This window comes from Phocoena sinus, chromosome 14 (assembly GCF_008692025.1).
Source record: "Phocoena sinus isolate mPhoSin1 chromosome 14, mPhoSin1.pri, whole genome shotgun sequence".
Classification (NCBI taxonomy): Eukaryota; Metazoa; Chordata; class Mammalia; order Artiodactyla; family Phocoenidae; genus Phocoena; species Phocoena sinus.
This window is the reverse complement of record NC_045776.1, coordinates 83,868,676-83,893,763: the sequence shown is the minus strand read 5'-3', so window position 1 is coordinate 83,893,763 and position 25,088 is coordinate 83,868,676. Positions and strand designations below refer to the sequence as shown.

General features: G+C 60.2%; 1 protein-coding gene across 24 annotated transcripts in view; it reads left to right on the top strand.

Annotated features, from left to right (window-relative positions):
* The window catches only part of NCOR2 (nuclear receptor corepressor 2), a 223,112-nt gene that overhangs the window by 195,502 nt on the left and 2,522 nt on the right, over window positions 1-25,088 (top strand). For 10 of the 24 annotated variants that reach the window (XM_032653910.1, XM_032653906.1, XM_032653902.1 and 7 more), the window contains 19 exons: window positions 45-148; window positions 3,383-3,533; window positions 6,241-6,381; window positions 6,770-6,856; window positions 7,559-7,857; window positions 9,693-10,047; window positions 11,179-11,400; window positions 11,973-12,224; window positions 13,010-13,159; window positions 13,286-13,405; window positions 13,496-13,736; window positions 15,988-16,529; window positions 17,589-17,738; window positions 17,943-18,088; window positions 18,577-18,770; window positions 19,641-19,790; window positions 20,406-20,554; window positions 21,320-21,373; window positions 24,393-24,614. In XM_032653910.1, the coding sequence (XP_032509801.1) occupies window positions 45-148; window positions 3,383-3,533; window positions 6,241-6,381; window positions 6,770-6,856; window positions 7,559-7,857; window positions 9,693-10,047; window positions 11,179-11,400; window positions 11,973-12,224; window positions 13,010-13,159; window positions 13,286-13,405; window positions 13,496-13,736; window positions 15,988-16,529; window positions 17,589-17,738; window positions 17,943-18,088; window positions 18,577-18,770; window positions 19,641-19,790; window positions 20,406-20,554; window positions 21,320-21,373; window positions 24,393-24,614 (3,729 nt within the window). The remainder of the gene's footprint in view (window positions 1-44; window positions 149-3,382; window positions 3,534-6,240; window positions 6,382-6,769; window positions 6,857-7,558; window positions 7,858-9,692; window positions 10,048-11,178; window positions 11,401-11,972; window positions 12,225-13,009; window positions 13,160-13,285; window positions 13,406-13,495; window positions 13,737-15,987; window positions 16,530-17,588; window positions 17,739-17,942; window positions 18,089-18,576; window positions 18,771-19,640; window positions 19,791-20,405; window positions 20,555-21,319; window positions 21,374-24,392; window positions 24,615-25,088) is intronic. The other 14 variants (XM_032653923.1, XM_032653915.1, XM_032653913.1 and 11 more) reach the window with 9 other exon arrangements.

Below are 25,088 nucleotides of genomic sequence, written 5' to 3'. Positions count from 1 at the left end.
AGGGGCTGCAGACACCCCTTCAGCCCGTGTCTCATGTCTTCCAGGGACGTCTCTGGGCTCGGTTCCAGGAGGAAGCATCACCAAGGGCATCCCCAGCGCGCGGGTGCCTTCCGAGAGCCCCATCACGTACCGCGGCTCCATCACCCATGTAGGTGTCCTGGGGCCGTGGCGTGAGGGACCAGGGTGGCACTAGCAGGCAGTGTCTCCAGACGTGGCCCTGCCTGTGGACAAAACAGTGGGCAACCCGCCCATTCACCCCAGCGTCTCTGCACAGCACCTGCCTCAGTAGATGGGGTGGCTTCGTGGGGGTGCCCACTCACTCCATGAGCCTGGGAGCCAGGCATTTTAGGTGCTGAGCAAAACACAAAGCTCAAGGGCCCCGAGGAGCTGGGAGGGTAGCAGAAGGAAGCAGGCAGGTAAAAACTGAGCAGGTGATTTCAGAGTAGCCAGTGCTTGGTGTTGAGGAGAATGGCTGGGGCTGCCGAGGCCGTAGAGACAGGTGAGCCGGGGAGACCTCTCAGAGGTGTGAGCCCTGCGGGAATCTCAGGGATCGGCATTCCGGGCCCAGGGAACAGCTTGTGCAAAGGCGGAGAGGTGGAGGGTCCCTGGTGTGCGCCAGGTCCAGCAAGTGTCCGTGGTGCCTGGAGCAGCGAGCAGGAGGCGTTCGGGTCAGCAAAGTTTTGGGGGCCGGTGAGGGAGTCTGCACATCCCCCGCCTTCAAGGGGGTGAGTGGACAGACCTCCTGCAGCTCAGCTGAGCCCGCCCACACCACTGGGGCTCCTGCTGTGACTTCAGTCCTGGATGACAGAGGTTTCCTCTGGTGCCAGCCTTGGCCTCGTGGTGTTGACAGGCTGACGGCTGGAGTTGGCATCCTGGCCACGTTCAGCTCCGCAGAAAGTGTGGGATCGGCTGGTGACATCTGCCCCATCCAAGGGTTTGCGGAGGGACCACTCTGCCCCTCCGGTGTCAGGACTGGGGGTTCAGAACTGAGCTCGGGGGTCCTAGTGTACACAGGGCCTGTTTAACCCTCTCCTTCCTCCCTGGCTGGTGGACCACAGAGGGCGGTTCCCCCACTTCCTGGGGTCCTTAGCTCCTAGGGCTTTCTTTTCCTTCCCTTCCACCCGCTCCAGACAAGATGGTTTACATTAGCACAGAATCCAGGTCAGCCCATTTTACAGATGAGAAGACCGAAGCCCAGAGATGAAACCCAAGGTCGTGTAGCCAGGAAGCAGTGGACCCAGTGTTTTGTGCCAGCTGTGCCAGAGGAAGGGGAGCCTGGACACACACACACACAGACACACACACGCATGTGCAACCCCCCCTCCCCAACACACACACACACACACACACGTGAATGGTGGAACTTCAGGCCACAGGCTCCCATAGGAAGGTGTCTTTGGCTCCAGGGGCCGCAGATCACACCACAGAGGAGAGCCCCTGATGCTTCATGTTTCTCTAAAACCTGTTGGTTTTGAAATCTTGAGCTTTAGAAGGCAGCTGCGCAGGTACCTGGGGCCACAGCCGGGCCGCAGACACTCAAGTCCCAGCCCCACCACATGCTGTCAGGCAGGGGATCGACGCTCCCTGACTCAGTCTTCCCTTTGCTAGAAGTGTCTCTTGCCGAGTCATCCTCACAGAGGCGTTAGGGATTAAAGGCTCCTGGGCATCCATCGGCCTCCAGTTTCAGGTGGCCGTGACCCAAGCCGTGTGGGTCACTCACAGCCTTGCGATTGTTTCTGGCAGCTGCCGTATGTGTGAGGGTCAGGCTTCCCCACAGCCTCACTCCCAGGTGATGAAATCCGGTCATGGGACACACACAGGCTCACACACACACACAAACTCAGGAGCACACGGACTTACGGTGGGTGGGCTTCTATCAGCTGCCCCTGGAGGAGCCTTTCCTGCTGGGATGCTGCCGGCTCCCCGGCCGTGTGCTCTCCTGATGAGAGAGGTGGCTTCCCGCCCCTGGATCATCTATCACCCAAACTAAAGCCCGTTTATTCTACACTGTTTGTGCACAAGCCTTTTGAAGTGTGGCCGAGGGGTCCCACCTAGGGCGTCTGCTTTGAGATGTCTCGGGAGACCCATCTGGATTCAGGGCGTCTTGCGTTTCCCTTGCTTGCAGACCAGGATCTGGGGTGAAAGCCCGGGGTGCCAGTCGCTGCCCTTACCCCACAGAAGGATGTTTCTTGGCAGAGAAGCTCCCAGGGGGAGACTCAGAGTGCACCAGCCTAGGGCTTGGCATGCAGTTGGAGCTGCATCTCTCAGTCAGCGCTTGGAATCGTAGAAAGAGAAGAGAGACGTCTTGATTTGGGGACAGCTTGTCTGTGACGGGTGCCTTTGAGAATCGTTATACAGAGATTGTCTCCGTTTTGTAGATGTACAGGCTGAGGCTCAGAGAGGCAATGTGACTTGACAAAGGTCACACAGCAACTTGTTGGTAAAGCTGCTGTTTGCCCTCCAGCAGTCTGACTCCAGATTCATATTCTGACCCCCCACTCATGTTCGTGGAAGTCGCCCAAGGCGGGACACTACCCCACATGGCTATCTTCTCTCTGCCTGAATACAACCCCCAACAGGGAGCTCACTCCCTCTAAGGCGCTGGTTTCTTGATCAGGGGCAGTTTTGCCTCCCAGGGGACACTGGGCAATGTCTAGGGACATTTGTGATTCTCACATCTATGGGGGAGCAGATTGGGGGTCGCACGCACTACCGGCATCCAGTGGGTAGAGCCCCGGGGGAGGGCTGCTAAATGTCCTACGGTGCCCAGCTTGGCCCCCACCTCAAAGAATCACCTGGCCCTCAGGTCACAGTGCCAAGGTTGAGAAACCCTGGGTTAGAGCTAAGATTTCTGGTGTCCTGCCCTGATTTGAGTCCCCATTCTGGTTTTGGGAATGACATGTGGTCACAGGCACGTGGCTGACATCCCAGCGTCCAGGCTCTGAGAAAGTAAAATTCATGTAGTACAGGTTGCAACACAGGCTCCAGGGCCAGACTGCCTGGGTTCCAGTCCCGGCTCTGCCCCTCGGTAGCCAGGTGACCCTGGGCGAGGTCACCTTGCCTCTTGGTGCCTCAGTTTCCTCATCTGAACTAGGCACGATAGTACCTGACTTAGGGTGATTTCCAGGGTTAAATGAGTCGATGTATAGAAAGTGATCAGCACTTATTATTAATATTACTGATGCTTTGTTCTGCGTGGTTGTGTTCCGGCGGGCTCTGCCCTTTTGAAGCAGTACATGCGTGAACACGTGTGCACTGGCAGACACACGTGTGCCTGTGTGTGGATTTGGAAGGTGCACATGTACGCGTGCTGGGTCGTGTCTGGCGAGCGTGGGGGTCCCCGGCCGGAGCCCGCGGGCACTCATCCCCTCCGCACCCCCAGGGCACTCCAGCTGACGTCCTGTACAAGGGCACCATCACCAGGATCATCGGTGAGGACAGCCCAAGCCGCCTGGACCGCAGCCGGGAGGACGGCCTGCCCAAGGGCCACGTCATCTACGAGGGCAAGAAGGGCCACGTGCTGTCCTATGAGGGTGAGTCCCGTCGTCCGTCAACAGCTGTTAGGAGGTGGTGGGCGGGCAGGGGCTGGCCCGGCCCTCCCATCCTTGGGCATCTTTTTTTTTTTTTTTTTTTTTGCGGTACGCGGGCCTCTCACTGTTGCGGCCTCTCCCGTTGCGGAGCACAGGCTCCAGACACGCGGGCTCAGCGGCCATGGCTCACGGGCCCAGCCGCTCCGCGGCATGTGGGATCTTCCCGGACCGGGGCACGAACCCGCGTCCCCTGCATCGGCAGGCGGACTCCCAACCACTGCGCCACCAGGGAAACCCCCTCGGGCATCTTTGATGCCCGGGAAGGACCCTCTAGGTGAGAGGACCAGCGGTGACCTGGAGGTGGTTGGTCATGTGGTCACTTGGTGTTTACTGGGGGCCGCCCATATGCTGGGGGCCCAGCGGATGAAGCCCCCTCAGAGAGCTCTCAGGACGCCCGCCCAGGATGCAAATGGGATGTCACCTTGTTAATCTTGAGTCATGGAAACCTGCCCACATCCAGTGTGGCTTGCCCACCAAACCCCAGACTTTGGTTTTTCTGGAGTTGGTCAGGAGAGAAGGGTCCAGAAAACATGGTTGGGGTTAAAGGGCAGCCAGATGTCTTCAGAAAACGAATCTAGGGGAGTGTGTTGCCCTTCTGTCTGCCTCGTGTGGTTGGGAGCCAGGGTGAAGGAGTGTCTTCCCATTTTACAGATGTGGGAGCTGAGGTGCAGTGATGTCCAGTGGTCCTTCTGTGTGTCCACCCTCCTGGCCCCTCAAGAGAAAAGGAGGCCTGGGACTTGGGGAGCAGGGGCGGGCGTGTTTGGCCCATTGAGGTGGGTTCACAGGGAGGCAAGGCTGGGGTGACACCAGGAGAGGGGGTGACCTCCCCATCCCTGCAGGTATGTAAGCCAGCAGCAGGTAAAGATTGGCTTTAGCTGTCTCCACCTCTGCCCGGTTCTTTACAATTTAGGAAGCAAACTTGTGGCCAGCCTTGCTAGACGTGTAGTAGGGGAACAGGCCCAGGCAGCAGAAGCCCAGGCTCACTCCCCCAGGCCTCTGGCCCAGCGCTCCTGGCAAACGCCGTGCTCTCTAATTGACACCACGTGGGTGGCAGGAAGGGGCGATGACCAGAGTGACGCGCCACCCCCTTGAGCCCTGGGGCCCCCACTTCAGTGCCCCTCACTCCTCTCACCCTCTCTGGTTCCCCAACCAGGGAACCCCGCCTGGAAGGAGTTAAGGAAGTAAAGGGCTGGGATGGGAATTTCCTGGCAGCCTCGGGCACCCAGAGGCGCGGAGATAGAAGCTGCTAATGGGCGCCCCTCTCAGCAGCTGGCAGCTGTAGGGCTGCAAACTGCTTCTCCTCTGGCGGCGGTGGGTACGTTCTCCTCTCCCTCCGCCTCCGCCTGGCCCGACTGCCCTCCCGCCCCCCAGGTCCTGGGAAGCAGAGGTGGCACCGTGGGGCTTAGGCACTTGCCTCTCTCTGCTGCCAAGTGGTGGAGACAGTCTTGGGGACAGGGTGTCAGCTGCGTCTTCTGTGCCAACCTCGGTATCCGGCTGAGGGCCCTGGGGGATGGTCAGGGGCCCTGGAAGGGCAGACGGACAGGCTGGCAGTCGAGGTGTTGTGAGCAGAGCCCTGGGTGGCATCTCGGCTCCGGCCTCCAGATCAGTTCTTGAGCCCCTACAGGCCTTAAGTTTGTCATCTGCAGAATGGGTGTAAATCAAGGCTTTCAATTTCTCACGTGCTTCCTGGGAACAGAGAGGGCCGCAGGCCGGACGGATGGCAGTAGGGGCCGGGGAGGACCCAGAGAGCGATGGCTGTGTCTACCGGGGCCCCGCCTCTGTTCTCCGATGGCTGATTGTCGCCCTGTAACAAGTGTGAGCTCGCTGGCCAGACTTCTAGTCTCTCTGTTTTCATCTGAAATCTCTCAGTGTTTAAACATCAGCAGTTAATTCTGAGCGAAATTGGGAGCATCACCGCGGTCTATCCGCTGGCCGCCAGTTTGCAGCCCCTGGAGTAGCTCACGCCCTGAGGATCCCATGGGGTCACGATCGGAAATCCTGGGAGAGCGAGCGTGCCCTTTATCCCAAGGGGCAGGCACGGGGCTCTCGGGAACTTGCTTCTGATACCCCGGGACTCAGCCATCCTTGGAAGGAGAGGCCCACTCGAGAAGCCCCCAGCCAGATGGGCGAGACCGAGGCTTGGCCTCCTCCGGGCTCGCCTCCTGGCTGCTCAGACCCTCGGCCCGTCGGGGGCCCGCGTGCCAGCCTGAGGAGTTCGCCCTTTGGGCTCAGCCTGGCTTGGCGAGGCCGCCTCTGCTGTGGACACTCCTCGTCCCCTCCCTCCCCCCCCGCGGGCACACACTCTCCCCACGTGGACACCAATGCACATAGTTTATTCCACGTGGCCTCACTCCGTTCTCAGTGGCCAGGTGTGCACACACACAGAGACCCACGGTGACACACACAAATGGTTGTGGTAACCCTGCACGTTCACACTCGGCTGGTTCACGTCACATGTCGGCTCCCACGAGTCGCCGTGTTTGCGCAGGGTCACATACCCGCGCGTGGTCAAAGGCACACACCTCCCTGCCAGCGGAACTGCAGGCTGTTGCCTTCTGCCCACTGGGCCCGGCCGGTTTGCTGGTACTGGGCCCAGTGCACACAGTTGCCCTGGGGCTGCCCCTCATCGTGAGATCGGTCTGGTTTCCAGGTGGCATGTCCGTGTCCCAGTGCTCCAAGGAGGACGGCAGGAGCAGCTCAGGACCTCCCCACGAGACGGCCGCCCCCAAGCGCACCTATGACATGATGGAGGGCCGTGTCAGCAGGGCCATCTCCTCAGCCAGCATCGAAGGTGTGTGCCCTGCCCAGCTCCCTACTCCAGGGGGCACAGAAGGGCCAGGGGAGGGCCTAGGACCTGCCCCGGGGGCTTCCCTACTTGCTGGGTGATGGCAGGAAAGGGAGAGAATTTCTCTCTCTCAGCTCCCCCTGGAGGGAGGAGATGGGATGGTTGGCCCTACTTTACAGATAGGAAAACTGAGGCAGGGTTTTTCTGGAGCTCCACCTGGGGGTAGCACAGGGCCCGAGAAGTGGTCCTATGCGGCCACCACTACCATCGTGGGGACTGACACTAAGTGGCTGGAGGGGCCCGCTGCTGGGAGGGGGCTCTGGAGACCCTGGCTCGTCACGCCAAGGCCGGCTCGGGGAGTCACGAGACGATGCTCTTGCCCTCCCCCTCCCAGGTCTCATGGGACGCGCCATCCCGCCTGAGCGACACAGCCCCCACCATCTCAAAGAACAGCACCACGTCCGAGGCTCCATCACGCAAGGTACCCTGCCCTCTGCTCCCCAAGTGTCCCCGCATGCCCGGCCACCACGCCCTCGTGGCAGCTACAACAAGCCCTTGGGTTTACGGTCAGGGTGGGCGGGGGAGGGAAGGCATACCAGAGTGCCATGGGTGCCCAGGTATGTGGAAAGGCATGTAACACACGTGTACATGACAGGTATGTGTGCAGGTTGAAAGGCAGAGCAAGGCATTCCTTATGTATTTGAAAACAAAAAGAGAAGCAAAATACTACCCATCACCCTCAACTTTGTAGACGTCATTTATTGAGCAGCTACTGTACTCTGCGCTTGGTGCTACCCCAAGTGCTCTCTAGATATTATCTTATGGAACAGACTCCAAGGGGAAGATACAGTTGGTGGGAGGATCAAAGAGGTCAGATACCCTGCCCGGGTTCTCCTGGCTGGTCAGTGGCAAACCAGCTACTGAGAGCCCCATTCTATGCATCTTATCTATGTTATCTCACTGAATGTTCGTGACTTGGTGAGGGGTTTCAGTTACTACTCCCATTCTATATGTGAAGAAATTGAGGCTCCGAGAGGGCAAGTCATGTGCTCAAGGTCACACAGCAAGTGAGGGCTTGAACCCAGGTAGTCTGGCTCCAGAATCTGCCAGCACGGAGGCCCCAGGTTAGGATGGGCGAGGTGGGGTACAGGTGCAAGGGTCAACGCCCCGTCCTCCCCGGCAGGGATCCCACGATCCTACGTGGAGGCCCAGGAAGACTACCAGCGTCGGGAGGCCAAGCTCCTGAAGCGTGAGGGCACGCCGCCCCCACCCCCCCCGCCCCCACGGGACCTGGCCGAGGCCTACAAGGCCCGGCCCTTGGAGGCCCTGGGCCCCCTGAAGCTGAAGCCGGCCCACGAGGGCCTGGTGGCGACAGTGAAGGAGGCCGGCCGCTCCATCCATGAGATTCCACGGGAGGAGCTGCGGCGGACGCCTGACCTGCCCCTGGCCCCGCGGCCGCTCAAGGAGGGCTCCATCACGCAGGTACGGGCGCGGGGCTGGGCGGCTGGGCCAAGATCGGGGCGGCGGGTGCTGGTGGGCACCGCTCTGGCCCCTACAAATGGGGAAACTGAGGCCCAGACTCGTTGAGTGCCATGCCCAGGATCACACAGCTGCTCATCACTGAGCCGTCATCACGTCCGTTCCAGATTCCATACCAAGGCCTTTAGGCTATATCCATGACCTCGTTCACTTGCATTTACAGCCCAGGAGAGTCATAGCTATCATCCCCATTCTCCAGGTGGAGAAACTGAGGCCCAGAGAGGTCAAGAAGCTTGCCAAACCCCAGAGCTAGATGTACTAATGAACACCGGTCATGGATCGAACCCCCGATCCGTGACCATAAGACATCATGACTTATCTAACCCTCACAGCAGCACTCTGAGGTAGTTCTCTTACTGTCCTCATTTTAGTGGTGAGCAAACAGGTTCAGAGAGGTTAAACAGCTTGTCCAGGGTCACACAGCAAGTAAACGGCAGTTGTGCATCTCAAATCCAGATGTCCCTAAATCTGCAACGTCTTTGCTTCTTGGCCTCCACTTCTCCCACCAGCATGTTGCACCTCACCCTACCCCCACCCCCGTGGCTCTGGCCCCCCAGAGGCCCCAGCCTGGTAGGGGAAGATGAGCTCTGATTGTGTGAGGAGCTGGTCGGTGGAAACCACCTAAGAACCAGTGTCTCTTCCCTTGGTCAGAGGTGGCTGATGTGAATGAGGAAGGAGCATGGGATCCATCGGGGGCTGCGTGGCTGTGAGGTGGCAGGGACTGGGGAGGGTGTCCAGGAGGCCTACAGTTGGCTAACGGCACAGAGGTGCCCCGGGAGAAGGCGGGAGCGGTGGGAAGATTGTCGAAGGCCAGGGGACGAGTTTGGCTCTCAGCCTCTGGGCAGTTGTGAAGCCATTGGCAAGAGTCCACCATGGATCCAAAGGGAGGCCAGTCTGATTCTGGAATATTCTTTTTAAAATAAGGGCACTTCCCCTTCTTACGAAAGTAATTAAAACACTCCCGAAGGGCTTCCCTGGTGGCGCAGTGGTTGAGAGCCCGCCTGCCGATGCAGGGGACACGGGTTCGTGCCCCGGTCCGGGAAGATCCCACATGCCGCGGAGCGGCTGGGCCCGTGAGCCATGGCCGCTGAGCCTGCGCGTCCGGAGCCTGTGCTCCGCAACGGGAGAGGCCACAGCAGTGAGAGGCCCGTGTACGGCAAAAAACAAACAAAAAAAACCACTCCTGAATAAAAGCAGAGTTCTCTTACTTGGCAGACACACAGAGCCCACCGTATCCTGGGTTTCCCCGGCCTGCGCAGACAGGGTGGGGTCTTCTCCCAGGCGGCCGGGCTGCAGCTCCTCCGTGACCCCTGTTTCTTCAGCTGCCCTTTCTGGCCATAGAGCAGACAGAAACCTCTGACCTCTGAGACTTGAGCCTCAGGGTGGTGGAACTGGAGTTTGCGGCTGGCTTTTCTGGCTTGGCATTGGGTGGGCCGCAGAGGGTCCCAGACTGACAGGAAGAAGGTATTTGCCCTCATAGGGGTGTTAAGTCTCTTTCCAGCAAACCCCAAGGGCCAACAGAGGTTCCCCCACTTGCTCCAGGAAGGGCTGACCTCTGAACTTTGTGCCCCCTTCTGCAGCCCCCCCAGGTGGCTCCGGTGGCCAGGGTCCAGGACAGGGGTGGGCAGGCCAGGGACAGCTGTGCGCTCATCTTAGGCCTAGCAAAGCCCTTCCTCCCCCGCCCCTGGAGGCAGGAGATGTCGCTCCCATTTCATAGCTGAGAAACTGAGGCTCAGAGCAGTTGTGTAGCTGATGCTCATCTCCACCTTGCCCCTCAGGGCACCCCGCTCAAGTATGATACCAGCACGTCCTCCACCGGCTCCAAAAAGCACGACGTGCGCTCCATCATCGGCAGCCCCGGCCGGACGTTCCCGGCGGTGCACCCGTTGGACGTGATGGCCGACACCCGGGCGCTGGAGCGCGCCTGCTACGAGGAGAGTCTGAAGAGCCGGCCGGGCGCTGTCAGCAGCTCGGGGGGCTCCATCACCCGGGGCGCCCCGGTCATCGTGCCTGAGCTGGGCAAGCCACGGCAGAGCCCCCTGACCTACGAGGACCACGCGGCGCCCTTCGCCAGCCACCTACCCCGCGGATCACCGGTGACCACACGGGAGCCAACCCCGCGCCTGCAGGAGGGTGCGTGGGGCGGGGCGCGAGGTGGGGCGGGGCCACGGAGTGGGGCGGGGCCTCGGTGGGCTCCGGTCTCTGAAACTGCCTTACCATCCACTCCTTAGCCCAGGAGCATCCTCGGGGCCGCCACATCCATTCCACCTGCCAGACCGGTGGGTTCTACCTCCAAACCATCCTCAGGATTCTCTCCATCTCTCGGCCACCTCCAGATCACCTGGCTTCCCTGACTTCTCTCTTGTCCTGCTAATAATCTGCTCCCCACACGGCAGCCTGAATACTTTTTTGAAATATTTACATCAGATTATGCCACTGTTCTGCTTAAATCTTTCTCGTGACTTCTCACTGCACTTAGGAAAAAGTCACCCTTTTCCGCCATGGCCTTGGGAGCCTGCAGGATCCCGCCCCACCCACCTTTCCATCTTACTGCCAAATTCCTTTATCTGCTGCTTTATGTCTCTTCCTTGACCACACTCAGCTCATTCTTTGCTCAAGACCTTTGCACGTGCTGTCCCCTGTGCCTGAAATCCGCCCCCGCCCCCAGCCCACCACCCGCCTTTCAGATCTTTACCTAACTGGTTTCTTTTGCACCCTTCAGGACTCTGTTCAAATGTCACATCCTCAGGGAGGCCTCTTATGACCACCCTCCCCCCTTCAGTACTCTGGTCACATTCTGTCACATTTAAAAATTTTCTTCAGAGCATTTATTACTCTGAGATTCTTTTTCGATGACTAGTTGATCATCTGTCTCATGCACTGAATGTCAGCCCCACGGGGGCCGGGATTTTTCTGTTTTGTTCAGCGGGGCAGCCCTAGCTCTTAGAAAGTGCTCGGCATGTCGTAGACACTTAATAAATGTTTTTGGTTGATTGAAGGAATGCACAAGAAAGGGAATGAAGGAAAGAAAGAATGAACTTTTTAAAAGAGCTAAAAAACAAGCGAGTGAGTGATTGAATAAATAAAAGGAAAAATGAACTAGACGCGAATGGATGGATGACGAGGCCTGGTCCCTGGGGATCCCAGAGACCCTACCCTCAAGTGACTTCCCCTAAGCACTAGCCTTGGCAGCCCCCGTGTTGGAGGCTGGGACACCTATGGCACAGAGGTCTGATGCCATCCCCACTTGGCCCGTCCCCACAGGCAGCCTCTCGTCCAGCAAGGCGTCCCAGGATCGGAAGCTGACGTCCACGCCCCGTGAGATTGCCAAGTCCCCGCACGGCACCGTGCCTGAGCATCACCCCCACCCCATGTCGCCCTACGAGCACCTGCTTCGGGGTGTGAGTGGCGTGGACCTGTACCGCGGCCACATCCCGCTGGCCTTCGACCCCACCTCCATACCCCGTGGGATCCCTCTGGATGCAGGTGACTGTCCCGGACCCATAGAACCCTGCGGCATCAGTGTCAGCCCGAGGGCTCCTCGGGCATCAACTAGCTGCCACTAGGTGGGGAAACTGAGGCATGGTGGGGGGTGGGGAGACCCAACAGTGTAATCATGTCAACAGTTTAGGTGAGAAACAGAATTTCTCGTAGGGGTCTGAGGGACATGCTGGGTTAAACATTTTTCAGTGGTTTTCTTTTCCTGCGGAACTTATCAGTGCCTTTAAAATTGCAAACGTATCAAAAGAGGGCTCAAGGGTGAGCGTTCCCCAGACGGACGTGATCTGAAAATCCGTTTAGAAGGATGCAGCCCTTAGGTATTTTAGTGATCCCCATTTTGGATGCCCTGTGTTTGGGGGGATTTCCATCCAAAGAACATTATCAATCAGAGGCACCCACATGTGTGTCGGGGCAGCGAGGGTTGTTCTCCTAGGCTCTCAGTTCTGTTTTCTGGGGGGTGTTTGGGAGAAGCTGTGAGGCACTGAGACCGGCGGGGTGGGGTGGCACTCCCAGCCGAGGTGTGGGCCGGCCTGACCTTGCTCCCCTTCTCCCGGTAGCCGCTGCCTATTACCTGCCCCGGCACCTGGCCCCCAACCCCACCTACCCACACCTGTACCCGCCTTACCTCATCCGCGGCTACCCCGACACGGCGGCGCTGGAGAACCGCCAGACGATCATCAACGACTACATCACGTCACAGCAGATGCATCACAACGCGGCCGCCGCCATGGCCCAGCGAGCTGACGTGCTGAGGGGCCTGGCGCCCCGCGAGTCCTCGCTGGCGCTCAACTACGCCGCCGGCCCGCGAGGTGGGTGGGGCAGGGCGCTGCCAGTCACGCGGGTGGGCAGAACCCGCCACCCAGAATTGGCCTTACTCCTGGTCTGCCCGGGGTCCTGAGAGCACAGGACACGTGCGTGCCCACGCGTGCACGTCTGTCCTTGCCTTCGAGGCTCGGGTTGTATCGCTGCGCTGAGAGCACACACAGACCTGGCAGGTGGTGCAAGGTTGTGTGTGCTGTGTGTCCTGGATGCGTACACGCGGGCTCTGCACGTGCTTGTGTCCTCCTGGTATGTGCGGTCCCTGGAGTTTAAAAAACAAGATGGAAATGTGAGGCTGTTTGAACTTCAGGTTCCCTTGAGTGGAAACCAGCCCGGGGTTGCTTTGCGTATGCATATTACAGTCGCCTTGTGGAAACGCTTCTGGAATGTGCTTCCGGAGCAACCAAGTACTGGTTACGGTCACACTAGGTATTTCATACAGTGGGGACTGAGTACCAGGAAAGGACTGCATAGGGTCAGAGGCAAAAAGGGCACACCAAAAGAGCAAAATGGGCATAGCAAGGTATGCAGGGGTGCCAACTGCGAGCCACATCCACTTCAGGGTTTGGGAGCGAAGAGACGAGGTGCTGTGAACACCCGGCATTCAGAGAAGGGTCCTGCGGGCCCGGTGCGGGGACCAAGGAGGGAGCATCCGGCCGTGCTGCTTCTCGGAGGACGCGCGGCGCTCCACCGGCTGGGGTGGTCCAGCCAGGAGGCAGCCTGGCCCCTCTCCTCCCCCGACCGCTGCAGCCCGGCCCCACCTCCTCTCTCACAGGCATCATCGACCTGTCCCAAGTGCCACACCTGCCTGTGCTGGTGCCCCCGACCCCAGGCACTCCAGCCACCGCCATGGACCGCCTAGCCTACCTCCCCACGGCACCGCAGCACTTCAGCAGCCGGCTCAGCAGCTCCCCGCTCTCCCCAGGTGAGGCCCCCACCCCCGTTCTGGGCGTCCTCGGGCAGATGCCTTGCCCTCTCTGTTCCACCCTGGAAGACAAATCCAGGGTCCTTCCTGTGTCCGGGGCTGAGCCGCAGGCCTTTGGGTTTCCAGGAGGCCCCACGCACTTGACAAAACCCACGGCCACGTCCTCGTCCGAGAGGGAGCGGGAACGGGAGAAGTCCATCCTCGCGTCTACCACCACGGTGGAGCACGCGCCCATCTGGAGGCCCGGTAGGACGGCGGAGCCGCCAGCACGCGCCCCAGCGGTCCGTGTGGCTGCGCGTGGCCCGCCCCTCTGATCCCATGGCTTGTTTCCACCAGGTACGGAGCAGAGCGGCGGCGGCGGCGGCGGCGGCGGCGGCGGCGGCGGCGGCGGCGGCGGCGGTGGTGGGGGTGGGAGCAGCGGCAGCCGCCCCGCCTCCCACTCCCACCAGCACTCGCCCATCTCACCCCGGACCCAGGACGCCATCCAGCAGAGGCCCAGCGTGCTGCACAACACAGGCATGAAGGGCATCATCACCTCCGTGGAGCCCAGCACGCCCACGGTCCTGAGGTGGGCCAGGTTGGCACAGGGGAGGGGACAGGCGGGGCGGGGGCGGTCACTGGATGCAGGTTGGGGGGATGCGCAAGTGTACCGATGGGTTGGGAGGTATACGGGAGAGTGAGCGATGGCTGGGCAGGTAGGTGGGTGGGTGGCTAGGTGGGTGAGAAGGTAAAGAGGTGGGTGATTGGGTTAGTTGGATGGGTGGGTGGATAGATGAATGGATGGATGGGTGGATAATAGACTTTGGGTGGGTAAGTGGATGGATGACAGGTGAGTAGGTAGATGCATAGGTGGGTCAGTGGTGGATAGATGGGTGGCGGAGCTAGATGAACGGGCAGGTGGGGGGGTAGATGGATAGATAACAGCGGGTGGGTGGGTGGGTGGATGGATGGTTGTGTTAGAGAGCTAGGTGAATAGGTGGATGGATGGAGGTGGATGAACAGATGGTGGGTAATTGGATGGAGGTTGGGTTAGATGGGTGAGCAGGTAGGTGGATGGATGGGTAGATGGGTGAGTAGATAGGTGATGGGTTGAGTAGGTGGGTGGATGGGTGGTTGGGTTGGGTTAGGTAGGTAGGTGGGGAGGTGGGTGGATAGATGGGTAGGTGGACAGGTGATGAGTTGGGTAAGATGGCTGGGGGGGGTTGGGTGGGTAGATGGATGACGAGTTGGGTGGGTGGATGGGGGAGTAGTTGGGTGGGTTGTCGAGTTCAGGAATGGAGTCTGTGGAGCGGGGAGGGAGAGGCAGAGTGAGACCTGTGAGGAGAGCCTTTCCTGTTCCTCCCAGGATTCAGCAGGGCCCTACAGGGAGGAGATAGTGTCTCTCTTGCCTGGACAAAGTCCAGAGGTTCCGTGAAGATGGGAGAAGCTGCAGAGGTCCCATATGTGTCCCCCCAGCCACCCCCCGGAGTCCACTTCCTATCACAACAGGCCCAAGACCCACCTCCCACCCCCTGCCCAAGGTCTGTGGGCAGAGCTGCCTGACGGGGGAGGGAGCTTCCCCAATACCCCTGCCCGCCCAGCGACAGTTTGGAGGTGGCTGCTTCTTCCAAAATGAAGTATCCGTTCATGCAAGTATGCTTCCGTTTGGCTAGTCTAAATCATACCTTCCCCGCCACCATTCCAATTATGAAAAATGACATCATTTCCCAAGCGCACAGGCTCGTCCCCTCTGAGTCAGGTCCCCAGCGGGTACGCGTGGAAGGAGCGCCTGAGTCTCAGAGTGGGGCACCCAGGCGTGAGCTCCCACCAGCAACCACCGGTGAGAGGCTGCAGCAGGGACATCAAGCCCTTTCCCAGTGGCAGCTGAGTTAAGACCCCTGGGAGAGAGCGTTAGCACAAGGCTTCCTCATGGAAAACGCTAGGCTTGACAGGCCACGAGAGATGGTGTCGGACCAGCTCATGTCCAAGCCTGTTTCCTCATCTGCAGAGCAGGGATAGTTACATTGACCCTGTGAAGGTCAGAGAGAGTGCATCTGTGCATTCCTTCTTCCTGTTGGGCCTGCGGTGGGTCTCCTGCCCTGTGCTGGGTACGGGGGACACGGTAATGGTTGACGCACGCAGTGCCCTCTTAGGGCTTGTGGGCTAGACCCATAAGCCTCTGGGGTAAGGAAGAGCGCTCCAGGCAGAGGGGACGACAGGGAGCCCTGTGTGGCCCCTGATGGCGGAGGTGGGAGAGCTGGGCCCCACTGCCCTGTCCTCTAACCACCCGCCCTAGCCCGCCCTCTGGGCCTTTGCCCTGTGGCTCACTCATTTCCTCCCCAGCGCATGTGCCAGCCCCTCAGAGTCCCCCGTGAGCCCTGCCTAAGAGCTCCCTTGCCATTCTCTTAGCAGAATGTAACCCAGACTCGTTCACCTTCGAGCAGTTGCCACACTGATAGGGGTTTAATTTATCACGTTATCACATTAAGACGTGCGTAGTCTGTCTTCTCACCCAGAACGTATGGCGCTTTTGTCTGTTTTGTGCACTGCCGTACCCCAGTGTCTAGAACGGCGCCTGACACATAGTAGGTGCTCAGTAAAAAGTTTTGGGCTGACGAGCTGATGGGCTGGATGGACGGCGGGTGGATGGGGTAGTTGAGGCCACATGGCACGGGGGCTCGCAGGTCTCGGTCAGCAGCATTTATTCTGAGAGCAGTAGGGAGAGTGGGAGCTCTTCTGGGCAGGGGAGACTCCGCAGGGTGTCAAAGTGAGGGAGTGACCCCGCCTCGGCCTCACAGGCCCCAGCTGTGGCTCGCGCAGCTGCTGAACCTCCCTCTCTCTTCCCCCAGGTCCACCTCCACCTCCTCGCCTGTCCGCCCGGCCGCCACATTCCCACCCGCCACCCACTGCCCACTGGGTGGCACCCTCGACGGGGTCTACCCCACCCTCCTGGAGCCTGTCTTGCTGCCTAAGGAGGCCCCGCGGGTCACCCGGCCCGAGCGGCCCCGAGCAGACGCCGGCCACACCTTCCTCGCCAAGCCCCCAGCCCGCGCGGGGCTGGAGCCCGCGTCCTCCCCCGGCAAGGGCTCCGAGCCCCGGCCCCTGGCGCCGCCTGGCTCCGGCCACGCAGCCGTCGCCCGCGCCCCGGCGAAGGGCATCACGCCCCACCGCGCCAGCCCGGACCAGCCAGCGCCGCCCGCCTCGGCCTCGGACCTGCACCGGGAAAAGACTCAAAGTAAACCCTTTTCCATCCAGGAATTGGAACTCCGTTCTCTGGGTAAGACCACCCTGACAGCGGCCACCTTCATAGACGCAATAATCATGCGTCAAATTGCTCACGATAAAGGGCCGCGAGAAGGAGGTTCGCTGGCCAACGACTCCCCTCGCGACGGTAAGACTCCTGGCCCCGCCGCCCACCCGCTCCGTCTTGTGGCCTAAAGATATTTTCAGATCTCTGCTTTTTATTTTTCCCCCATTTTTCGTTGGTTTTGGTATTTTGTTTTGAAAGTCGTCTTCGTCGATTGCACGCTCTGATGGTTCCTCCAGCCGCGCACACCCGCTCCGAGCCGGGGGCAGCCTCATCCTTTGCACATCGTTTTATCATGATTTTTTTGTGTTGTTTTGGATTTTCGCTTTTTTTCCTTTAATGAATGGATCTGTGATTTTGACTTTAGCCGCGCCTCCCATCTCCCCCTTTGCGCCTTTGTCTGGGGAGCGGGGCTGCAGAGGGGCGCAGGCCGATGCCTCCCACCCCCCGGCACACGGTGCAGAGAAGACGGGGAGGGGGGGAACGCCGCCACTCTCCAGGAGGAGCTGGGAACCTGCCCCCTGCGTCCTGCCCAGGTCGTGAGGGTGTCTTGGGGGTACTCTGCCCCACGCTCCCCTTGCCAACCCACCAGCCAGCAGCCCCGGGGACGAGGGGCATCCTCCGTGCTGGAGCGGGGCTGTGGCCCGGCGGGGACACGGGGACCTGAGTGTCGCTCCCGCCCCAGCCCTCACCGACCTCACTCTCTCACCGCCTGTCCGCTGCCCCTACACTCCCTTCACAGAGACTCATCCTCCCCCATGTCACTCTGCCCGCCCCTGGCCCGCCAGCACCACCGGGTTCTGTCTCCGTCCCTTTTCCCACCTGTGCTGCTGTCCAGCTCTCCCTCTGCTTGGATCTCTCCCCATCCCCCTCCGCCCTCCTGCCTGTGCGTCCTGTTCTCTGCGCTGCTTCCGTGTCCAGCTCTCTCTACAGCCCTCTCTCCCTGTAGCCCCGTCCCTCTTTTCTCACTCTGCCCCCCCACCCCCAGCCGGCCAGCAGACCCCACGCCGGCTCTCTCCCTCTCTCTCCCTCGGCCCCAGCTCCCACCCCCGGCCTGGGGGACCCCGCCAGTGTGGGAGGGTAGGCTGGGAGGGGCAGCCTGGCCCTGGCGCTTGCCTGACTCGCGGCCTCACCCGGCTTCAGGTTACCACGGCGGCGGCTACAGCCCTGATGGGGTGGAGCCCGTCAGCCCCGTGAGCTCACCCAGCCTGACCCATGACAAGGGGCTCCCCAAGCACCTGGAGGAACTCGACAAGAGCCACCTGGAAGGGGACCTGCGGCACAAGCAGCCAGGTAGGGTCCCGCCCTGCCCCCGAGCCCCCTCCCGCCCCCCCGCGTGTGAGACAGGGACAGTTGTCACCCCATCGCGCAGGTTGGGAAACTGAGGCACTCAGAGGTGGCGGAATCGGCCTCGCACCACAGCTCAGAGGGCAGAGCCGGGCTCTGAGGGCAGCAGCCCCCCCAGCCACGCCCTGACCTGCTCTGCTCTGCCCGCAGGCCCGGGGAAGCTCAGCGGCGAGGCTGCACACCTCCCACACCTGCGGCCGCTGCCCGAGAGCCAGCCCTCGTCCAGCCCGCTGCTCCAGACCACCCCAGGGGTCAAAGGTCACCAGCGGGTGGTCACGCTGGCACAGCACATCAGTGTAACTACCCCTCCTCTGCCCCCTCCTCATTGCCTTTGTACCTGGGGTGGGACCCGGCCCCGAGGGGGGGGGAGGGTCCACACACCGTCTGGTGGGTAAACTGAGTCCTGGTGAGGTGAGCCAGGGATCTGGGGGTTGGTGAGGGCAAGCCATGCCAGGGGTCCCAGAGTCTCAAACTCAGGTGGTATATCCGCCCCCTCATCCAGCTGACGGAGCCTCAGGTGCACAAGCCCGGCCGTGATCCACATCTTACACACGCCGGTCAGGGGAACCCGATCCACCTGGGGGCCCACTTTGAGACTTGGGCCAATGCCCCCACCCCATGCACTTGGGGGCATTGAGGCTGTGTGGGCAGGCTCGAAGCCCCTGGGGAGCCAAGGACCCGGGTTCTGCCCCCAAAGCTCAGTCCAGCCCTCACCCCGCCTGGAAGGTTCTGGCAGATGGCTGGCGCCTGACTCTGCTCCTGTCCCCTGACCCTTGGCCTGCAGGAGGTCATCACGCAGGACTACACGCGGCACCACCCACAGCAGCTCAGCGCGCCCCTCCCTGCCCCCCTGTACTCCTTCCCTGGAGCCAGCTGCCCCGTCCTGGACCTTCGCCGCCCACCCAGCGACCTCTACCTCCCAGCCCCGGACCATGGCGCCCCGGCCCGTGGCTCACCCCACAGTGAAGGGGGCAAGAGGTGAGTGGCGGTGGGAGACAGGGTGCCCCTTGCTGGTCACCACCGAGAGGGCTCTGTTAGGTGTCTGCTGCGGGAAGCTTGAGCCCAGTAAAGTGCGAGGCCCGCCTGGCGCCATTGCACATATGAGAAACCGAGGTTCAGGGAGACCAGGGAGTTTGCTCAAGGTCACGGCGCAGCTGGACAATAGCTGTTGCATGCGCCACACTCGGGGGGATTCCGGGCACCAAGCGGAATACTTCACACCTGTTAACCAGGATCCTCACCACAACCTTGGGAAGTGTAGGCAGTGTTATCCCATTTCACAGACAAAGAAGCTGAGGCACAGAGCAGTGAATTCACCTGCCTATAGGGACGCAGCCAGTAAGTGGCGGAGCTGGGATTCGAAGCAGAGCCGTGTGATTTGAGAGCCGCCTCCTAACGGGCACATACACACTTGCACTCCTGGTTACCCCTGGGGGGCTCCCTGGTCAGAGAGGAGAGGAGCGGGGAGGGACCCCCGCTCTAGGATGAAGGAGCCAGTCCGGGTGGCGCACAGAGTTCGGGAGACAGCAACATGTCTTTGGGGGAACAGTGGGGTCCCTGGCGTCGGGGTGCAGCAGGGGTTCAGCCAGATTCAGCCCACGGCCTGTGCTTGCATGGTCCACGAGCTAAAGATGATTTTACGTTTTTAAAGAAGGAGAATATACAGCAGAGACTACAAGTGGCCCACGACGCCTGAAATGTTTGCTATCTGACCCTTTGCAGGAAAAGCGGGCTAACCCTTGGTTTAGAACGAGGCAGGGTTTAGCGGGGAGTGGAGGAAGGGATGCGCCCCCTTCAAGAGGGAGAGCCCTGAGCTCTGACCACCGCGGGGACCCTCTCTCCGCCCAGGTCTCCAGAGCCAAGCAAGACGTCAGCCTTGGGCAGCAGTGAGGATGGTATAGAACCTGTGTCCCCGCCGGAGGGCATGGCAGAGCCCGGGCATCCCCGGAGCACCGTGTACCCGCTGCTGTACCGGCACGGGGAGCAGGTGGAGCCCAGGTACCTGCACGGCAGCCCCTCCCCTTCCTGGGGCGCTCAGGACTCGGGCCCTTGCCCACCTGCGGCCTCGATCCACCACTGTGCAGCTGGGGGCTTGGCAGGGGCTTTGGGGTGCAGCCGGGGGGCCTCAGACCCGCTAAACAAGGTCAAAATTTGACGGACCTCCACGGCTGCTTCCTGAGCCTTGGGCTGGGGTCTCTTAGCTCAGGCCCGGCCCCTGTTGCTGGCACTTGAGGGTCTGAGAAATAAAGAGCTAAGTGTGCTGGACCAAACTGGGGCCCCGGGGAGTAGGGGGGGATGGAGGTGGAGAGAAAGGGCCCCCTGACCTCAGGGGCAGACGTGGTCTGAGCCCACTTTGGTTCCCGAGGCTCTTTTCTGGGAGTCCGGCTATTGCAGGTAGACAGGCGTGGCCCACCGGGGCAGCTGGGGCTCTGCAGAGACACCCTGAGCCCAAGGATAGGTGGATGACAGAGGGGATTTCGGAAGACATGGGCCCTAAGAAGTGGGGGAAGCAAGCATGAGGTGGGAGAAGCTTCCTTCTGAATTTCTAAGGCAGCTCAGGTGGTAAGCTCCCCATCATCAAGGGAACTGACCTGGGGTGTCTGATCCTCGCAGCAGGATGGGCTCCAAATCCCCGGGCAACACCAGCCAGCCGCCTGCCTTCTTCAGCAAGCTGACCGAGAGCAACTCGGCCATGGTCAAATCTAAGAAACAGGAGATCAACAAGAAGCTGAACACCCACAACCGGAACGAGCCAGAATACAGTAAGGGGCCCACCCTCCTTGGGAGCGGGGCTCCCGGGGGCTGGGGGTTAGCACAGCCGGGTGGACCCGCCGACCACCTCTCCCGCCGGCCCGCCACCTCACGTTCAGGGAGCCCGTGTTGTCCCTCTTTTTCCCATAGGCGTTTGCTGGGTCGTCACAGCGTGATGCCCGGCACACAGGGGGCACTCGGGATATTGGCACGCACGGGTCTGTTCGTAGTGGGCACCAGAGATCGGGGTCACGCCCTTACAAGGACCCCGTGTGTACCCCACGCACGATGCGCTTCACACCTGTGATTTGTTTTCCCCATTTTTGCGGTTACTGGACGTAAATCCTAGCTTAGCTCTACCCTGTCAGCAAGTGCCGGGCACATAGCAGCTGCTCGAGAGAACACATGAGCGGGTGAAGCAACGAATGAAGGAACATCACATCCCCGGCCTCAGCAAACTCACTAGCGCGGGGAGCTCGGGGCCCTTGCAGAGGCGTTTCTCTTTCTGGGGCTGGAGTCGCAGCCTTGCAGACAGTCCCTGGCCCAGGCTGCTAAGTCCAGAACCTTGCCAAGTGTTGTGCCTGGGCCAGTAGGTCAGCAGCCTCAGGGGGCTGGCTCGAAATGCTGACTCTCAGGCCCTGCCCCAGCCCTGCTAAATCTGTCTGCATTGTGCAAGCTCCCAGGTGGTGCACCTTGCTGAGACCAGACAGGGGACATAGGGGGGAAGGTGCTTTCCAGGACCTGTAGGCCTCACCCATCTCGTCATCCCCCTCCAGATATTGGCCAGCCCGGGACGGAGATCTTCAACATGCCCGCCATCACCGGAGCAGGTAACCCGGTCACACTGGGCTTCTCGGCCGACAGCCCGTCCCCTCCCTCCCCCTCCCCCGTCACTGTGCGCCCAGGGAGGTCAAGCTGGGTGTCTGGACCTGGAAGGAGACTTGGGAGTGAGGCCTCGGAGGTCACTGGCCCTCACATCAGCCGTAGCCATGGTGACAGTTGGCCTTTCATAGTTCAAGTGTGTCCCCTCCTCTGCGGTGGGGATGCAGACACACACGAAAGGCCGGCGGGGTCTGGCAAGGAGTGTCTATTTGGAGTTCAATTTCAAGGCCTTCTGGTGCATGTAGCACAGTATTAGAATCACATACAACTACCCGGAACCTGTCTGGTGGGATCTCGGATGGAGATGTGAGTGTGTGGAGTGGGCCTGTGTGTGCGTGTGGTCCACGCGGGCATTTTTTATAGGTGGAGCATCGGTTTTACTGGAAAATTCCATCCAGGGAGCTGGGGAAACAGTGCAGATGTATTCCAGAGATGAGTGTAAAATTCACACACATTTTTTTAATATAAATTTATTGTATTTATTTATTTTTGACTGTGTTCGGTCTTCGTTGCTGCACACGGGCTTTCTCTAGTTGCAGCAAGTGGGGGCTACTTTTTGTTGCCGTGCACGGGCTTCTCATTGCGGTGGCTTCTCGTTGTGGAGCACGGGCTCTAGGCACGTGGGCTTCAGTAGTTGCAGCACGCGAGCTCAGTAGTTGTGGCTCGCGGGCTCTAGAGCGCAGGCTCAGTAGTTGTGGCGCACGGGCTTAGTTGCTCCGTGGCCTGTGGGATCTTCCCGGACCAGGGCTCGAACCCGTGTCGCCTGCATTGGCAGGCGGATTCTCAGCCACCACTGCGCCACCAGGGAAGCCCTCACACACATTTTTACACTGAAACTTAAGCCTTCTATGATGTTTTGGAGCCTGTGGGGTTAACACTGTGCATTTCTGCTGCCTCTGTAGAAGGACTGGGACGGGGCTTTGGGGAAGCACCTGGTGTCTGGTGTGAAGTGGTTGAGCCAGAGCAGACAGGGCTGACCCTCCGCCAGAGGCCTGCCCGGTATGGGGAGGAACGAGGCGTCTTTGGGGGGATGTGCTGACCTTCCCTGAGGGCCGTCACAGCTCTGGGAATGTGGTGAGCAAAAGGCAGCCATTGGATTTTATCAGGGGGCCACGGGGCCTCTAAATGGGGGTCCCAACTGGGGAATGTCCACCCACCCAGAGACTAGACGCTGGGGGCTTGGCTGAGCCTCGGGCAATGGGGAGGAGACAATTCGGTCAAAACAACAAGATGGACAGAAATGAATGTTTTCATGTTTTCATTTCAGAGATGCTCATACACCGACACAGGTGCGTGTGTGTGTAGAAATTCATGCGGTACAAGGAACTTGTATATAAATTAGACTCAACTATTTTTCAAAGCAGTTTAGGCCACACACACAAAACTTCCCCAGACCCAGGTCTCTGCTGCTTAATTAGCTCCTGCTTTAGGACTGGAGATGGTCAGCTTCCTGCCTAGCACTGACAGACCATGGACCCGTGACCTTGGGTGGCAGGTTCAGTAACGTCTGTGATCGTAGGATGCTACCAAGGAACCATCATGACCTGTATCCCTCGCATCTTTTTTTTCCACTTCCCAGTGTCTTAGTTTGTAGGATCATAAATGCTTCTCCCCCCTCCCCGCCCCACTCACTCCTGCTGGAAATTTTGCTTTTCCTTGACCGACGTGACTTTTTTTAAGTGCTGATGGAGCATGGCCGAGACACAGCTAAAAACCTGTCCAGGGGTCCTGCGGCTGTGAATGAGCTTGAAACTAAAAGGAAGAAAAGAAAATGAAAACATAGACAGCAAATCATTGCTTTAGAAATGTGATTTGAGATGCTGCCGTGTTGCTCCGAGCCTCCCGGTAACCATCAGTCCAGTTTACAGACGAGTTAGGGGTCAGCAAGACCCATTATTCGGCCACTTGGTAATCATACAATTGACTTGGAGTGGAAGTTTTAAAATCCATGAAAATTTTGCCCAGTGGCAGGCAGAGAGCTTCGTCAGAGGTTTTTGGAAGCAAAGTCTGGTTTAGCAAAAATGCCAAAAAGAGGCACGTTCCCCAGGGTTTGCAGACGTCCCCAGAATGGTTCACAAGCAAACAAGAGAGGGACAGAAAACCTGGTAAACAGAAAACGAGGCATAACTGGCGTGACTTTGAAGTGGGTGTCTGGAGGGATTCGTGAGGGACAGTTGTTGATCGGACCACTTCGTGCCGGGTGGCCGGGCCGGGGGCGGCCATGTGATTGTTTCCAGCTCTGCCCTGACCCCCCGCACGCACCGTAACTGCATGGCTGCGACCCCCCCTCTCCACCGTCCGTCTCTGCACCTCTTTCTCCTTGTGGCTCCCGGGCAGGGAGAGGGGGTGGGAGGAGAGTTAGGCCCAGCTGCGGCGGCAGACAGGGGGCTTGAGGGTCCCAGGCCTCGCAGGCAGGGGCGGCCGGAGGACCATCTGGTCACCTTCCCTCCATTCCTCCCAGCAGCCCCCGGGAACCGGGGTGGACCCCCCCAGCGCCCAGCACTGAGCTCTGGCTTGTCTTAGTTTCCCAGCAGCCCTTCCCCCAAATAAGGGGACCCCCTGATCCCGCTCCCCGTTCCTTTTTAAGGCCACTCGATTTTTTAAAAAAGAAGCAGCCCCAGCTGGGGGTTAGGGATCCAGAAGGGGCTTCTGATTTCCCCGAGGGCAGAGTAGGAATGAGGCTTGGCGGGGGGGGGCGGTCATCTAACCACCCCGAGCCCACCTCTTCCCCCACCGGGAATTCCTGAGGTCTTCCAGGGCCCGAGTCAGAGGGAGCCGTCCGCCCCCATCACCCTGCCGCGGAAACACGGGGGGAAGATAGGGAAATCAAGAATCGTTGCTTTGCCAAAATGTGCTCACTGTGTATTCTTTCTTCTCCTCCCTCTCTCCCTCTCTGCTTCTCTCTCCCTCTCTCCCCTTGTCCCCCCGGCCCCTGCGGCCCCCTTTGTGTGTGTGTCTCTCTCCCAGGCCTCATGACCTGCAGAAGCCAGGCGGTGCAGGAACATGCCAGCACCAACATGGGGCTGGAGGCCATTATTAGAAAGGCGCTCATGGGTAAATATGATCAGTGGGAGGACCACCCGCTCAGCGCCAATGCTTTTAACCCTCTGAATGCCAGTGCCAGCCTGCCCGCTGCTATGCCCGTAACCGCTGCTGACGGACGGAGGGAACACGCGCTCACCTCGCCAGGTCTGCAGGCCTCTTCCACCCCGTCTGTCCCACCCCGGTGTCATTAATCCTCCCGCCTCCCTCCGCGTTCCTCTGACCAACCCCCCCTCCAGCTTTGGAGCTTGTGACTCTATTTTTGTGCGTGTTTGACGTGGTCCTGGAGTTGGGTAACCCCGAGCTGGGCGGACACCCCAACCCCGGGTGTCTGCGTGGCCCCGGCCCGCCCACGCCCGCTGGGCCCGAAGGAGCTGCCGCTTTTCTAAAAACACTCACGCCGCTGCCCGAGCCCTGCCCTGCCTCCCTGCCCGGCTGGGCATTCGTCCCGGGATGCCCACGTCCTGGCCCAGCTTGTGTCTCCTTGGGGGAGATCAGGCTGGAGTGAGGACCCACTTTCTCTGTGTGGATCAGGGGGGACCCTTGGGCTCACGGCAGCCAGGCCAGTGGGCCCGGTGTCTGCTGCGGCCACCAAGCATGTTCACGGCTGGCCCTCGGGGC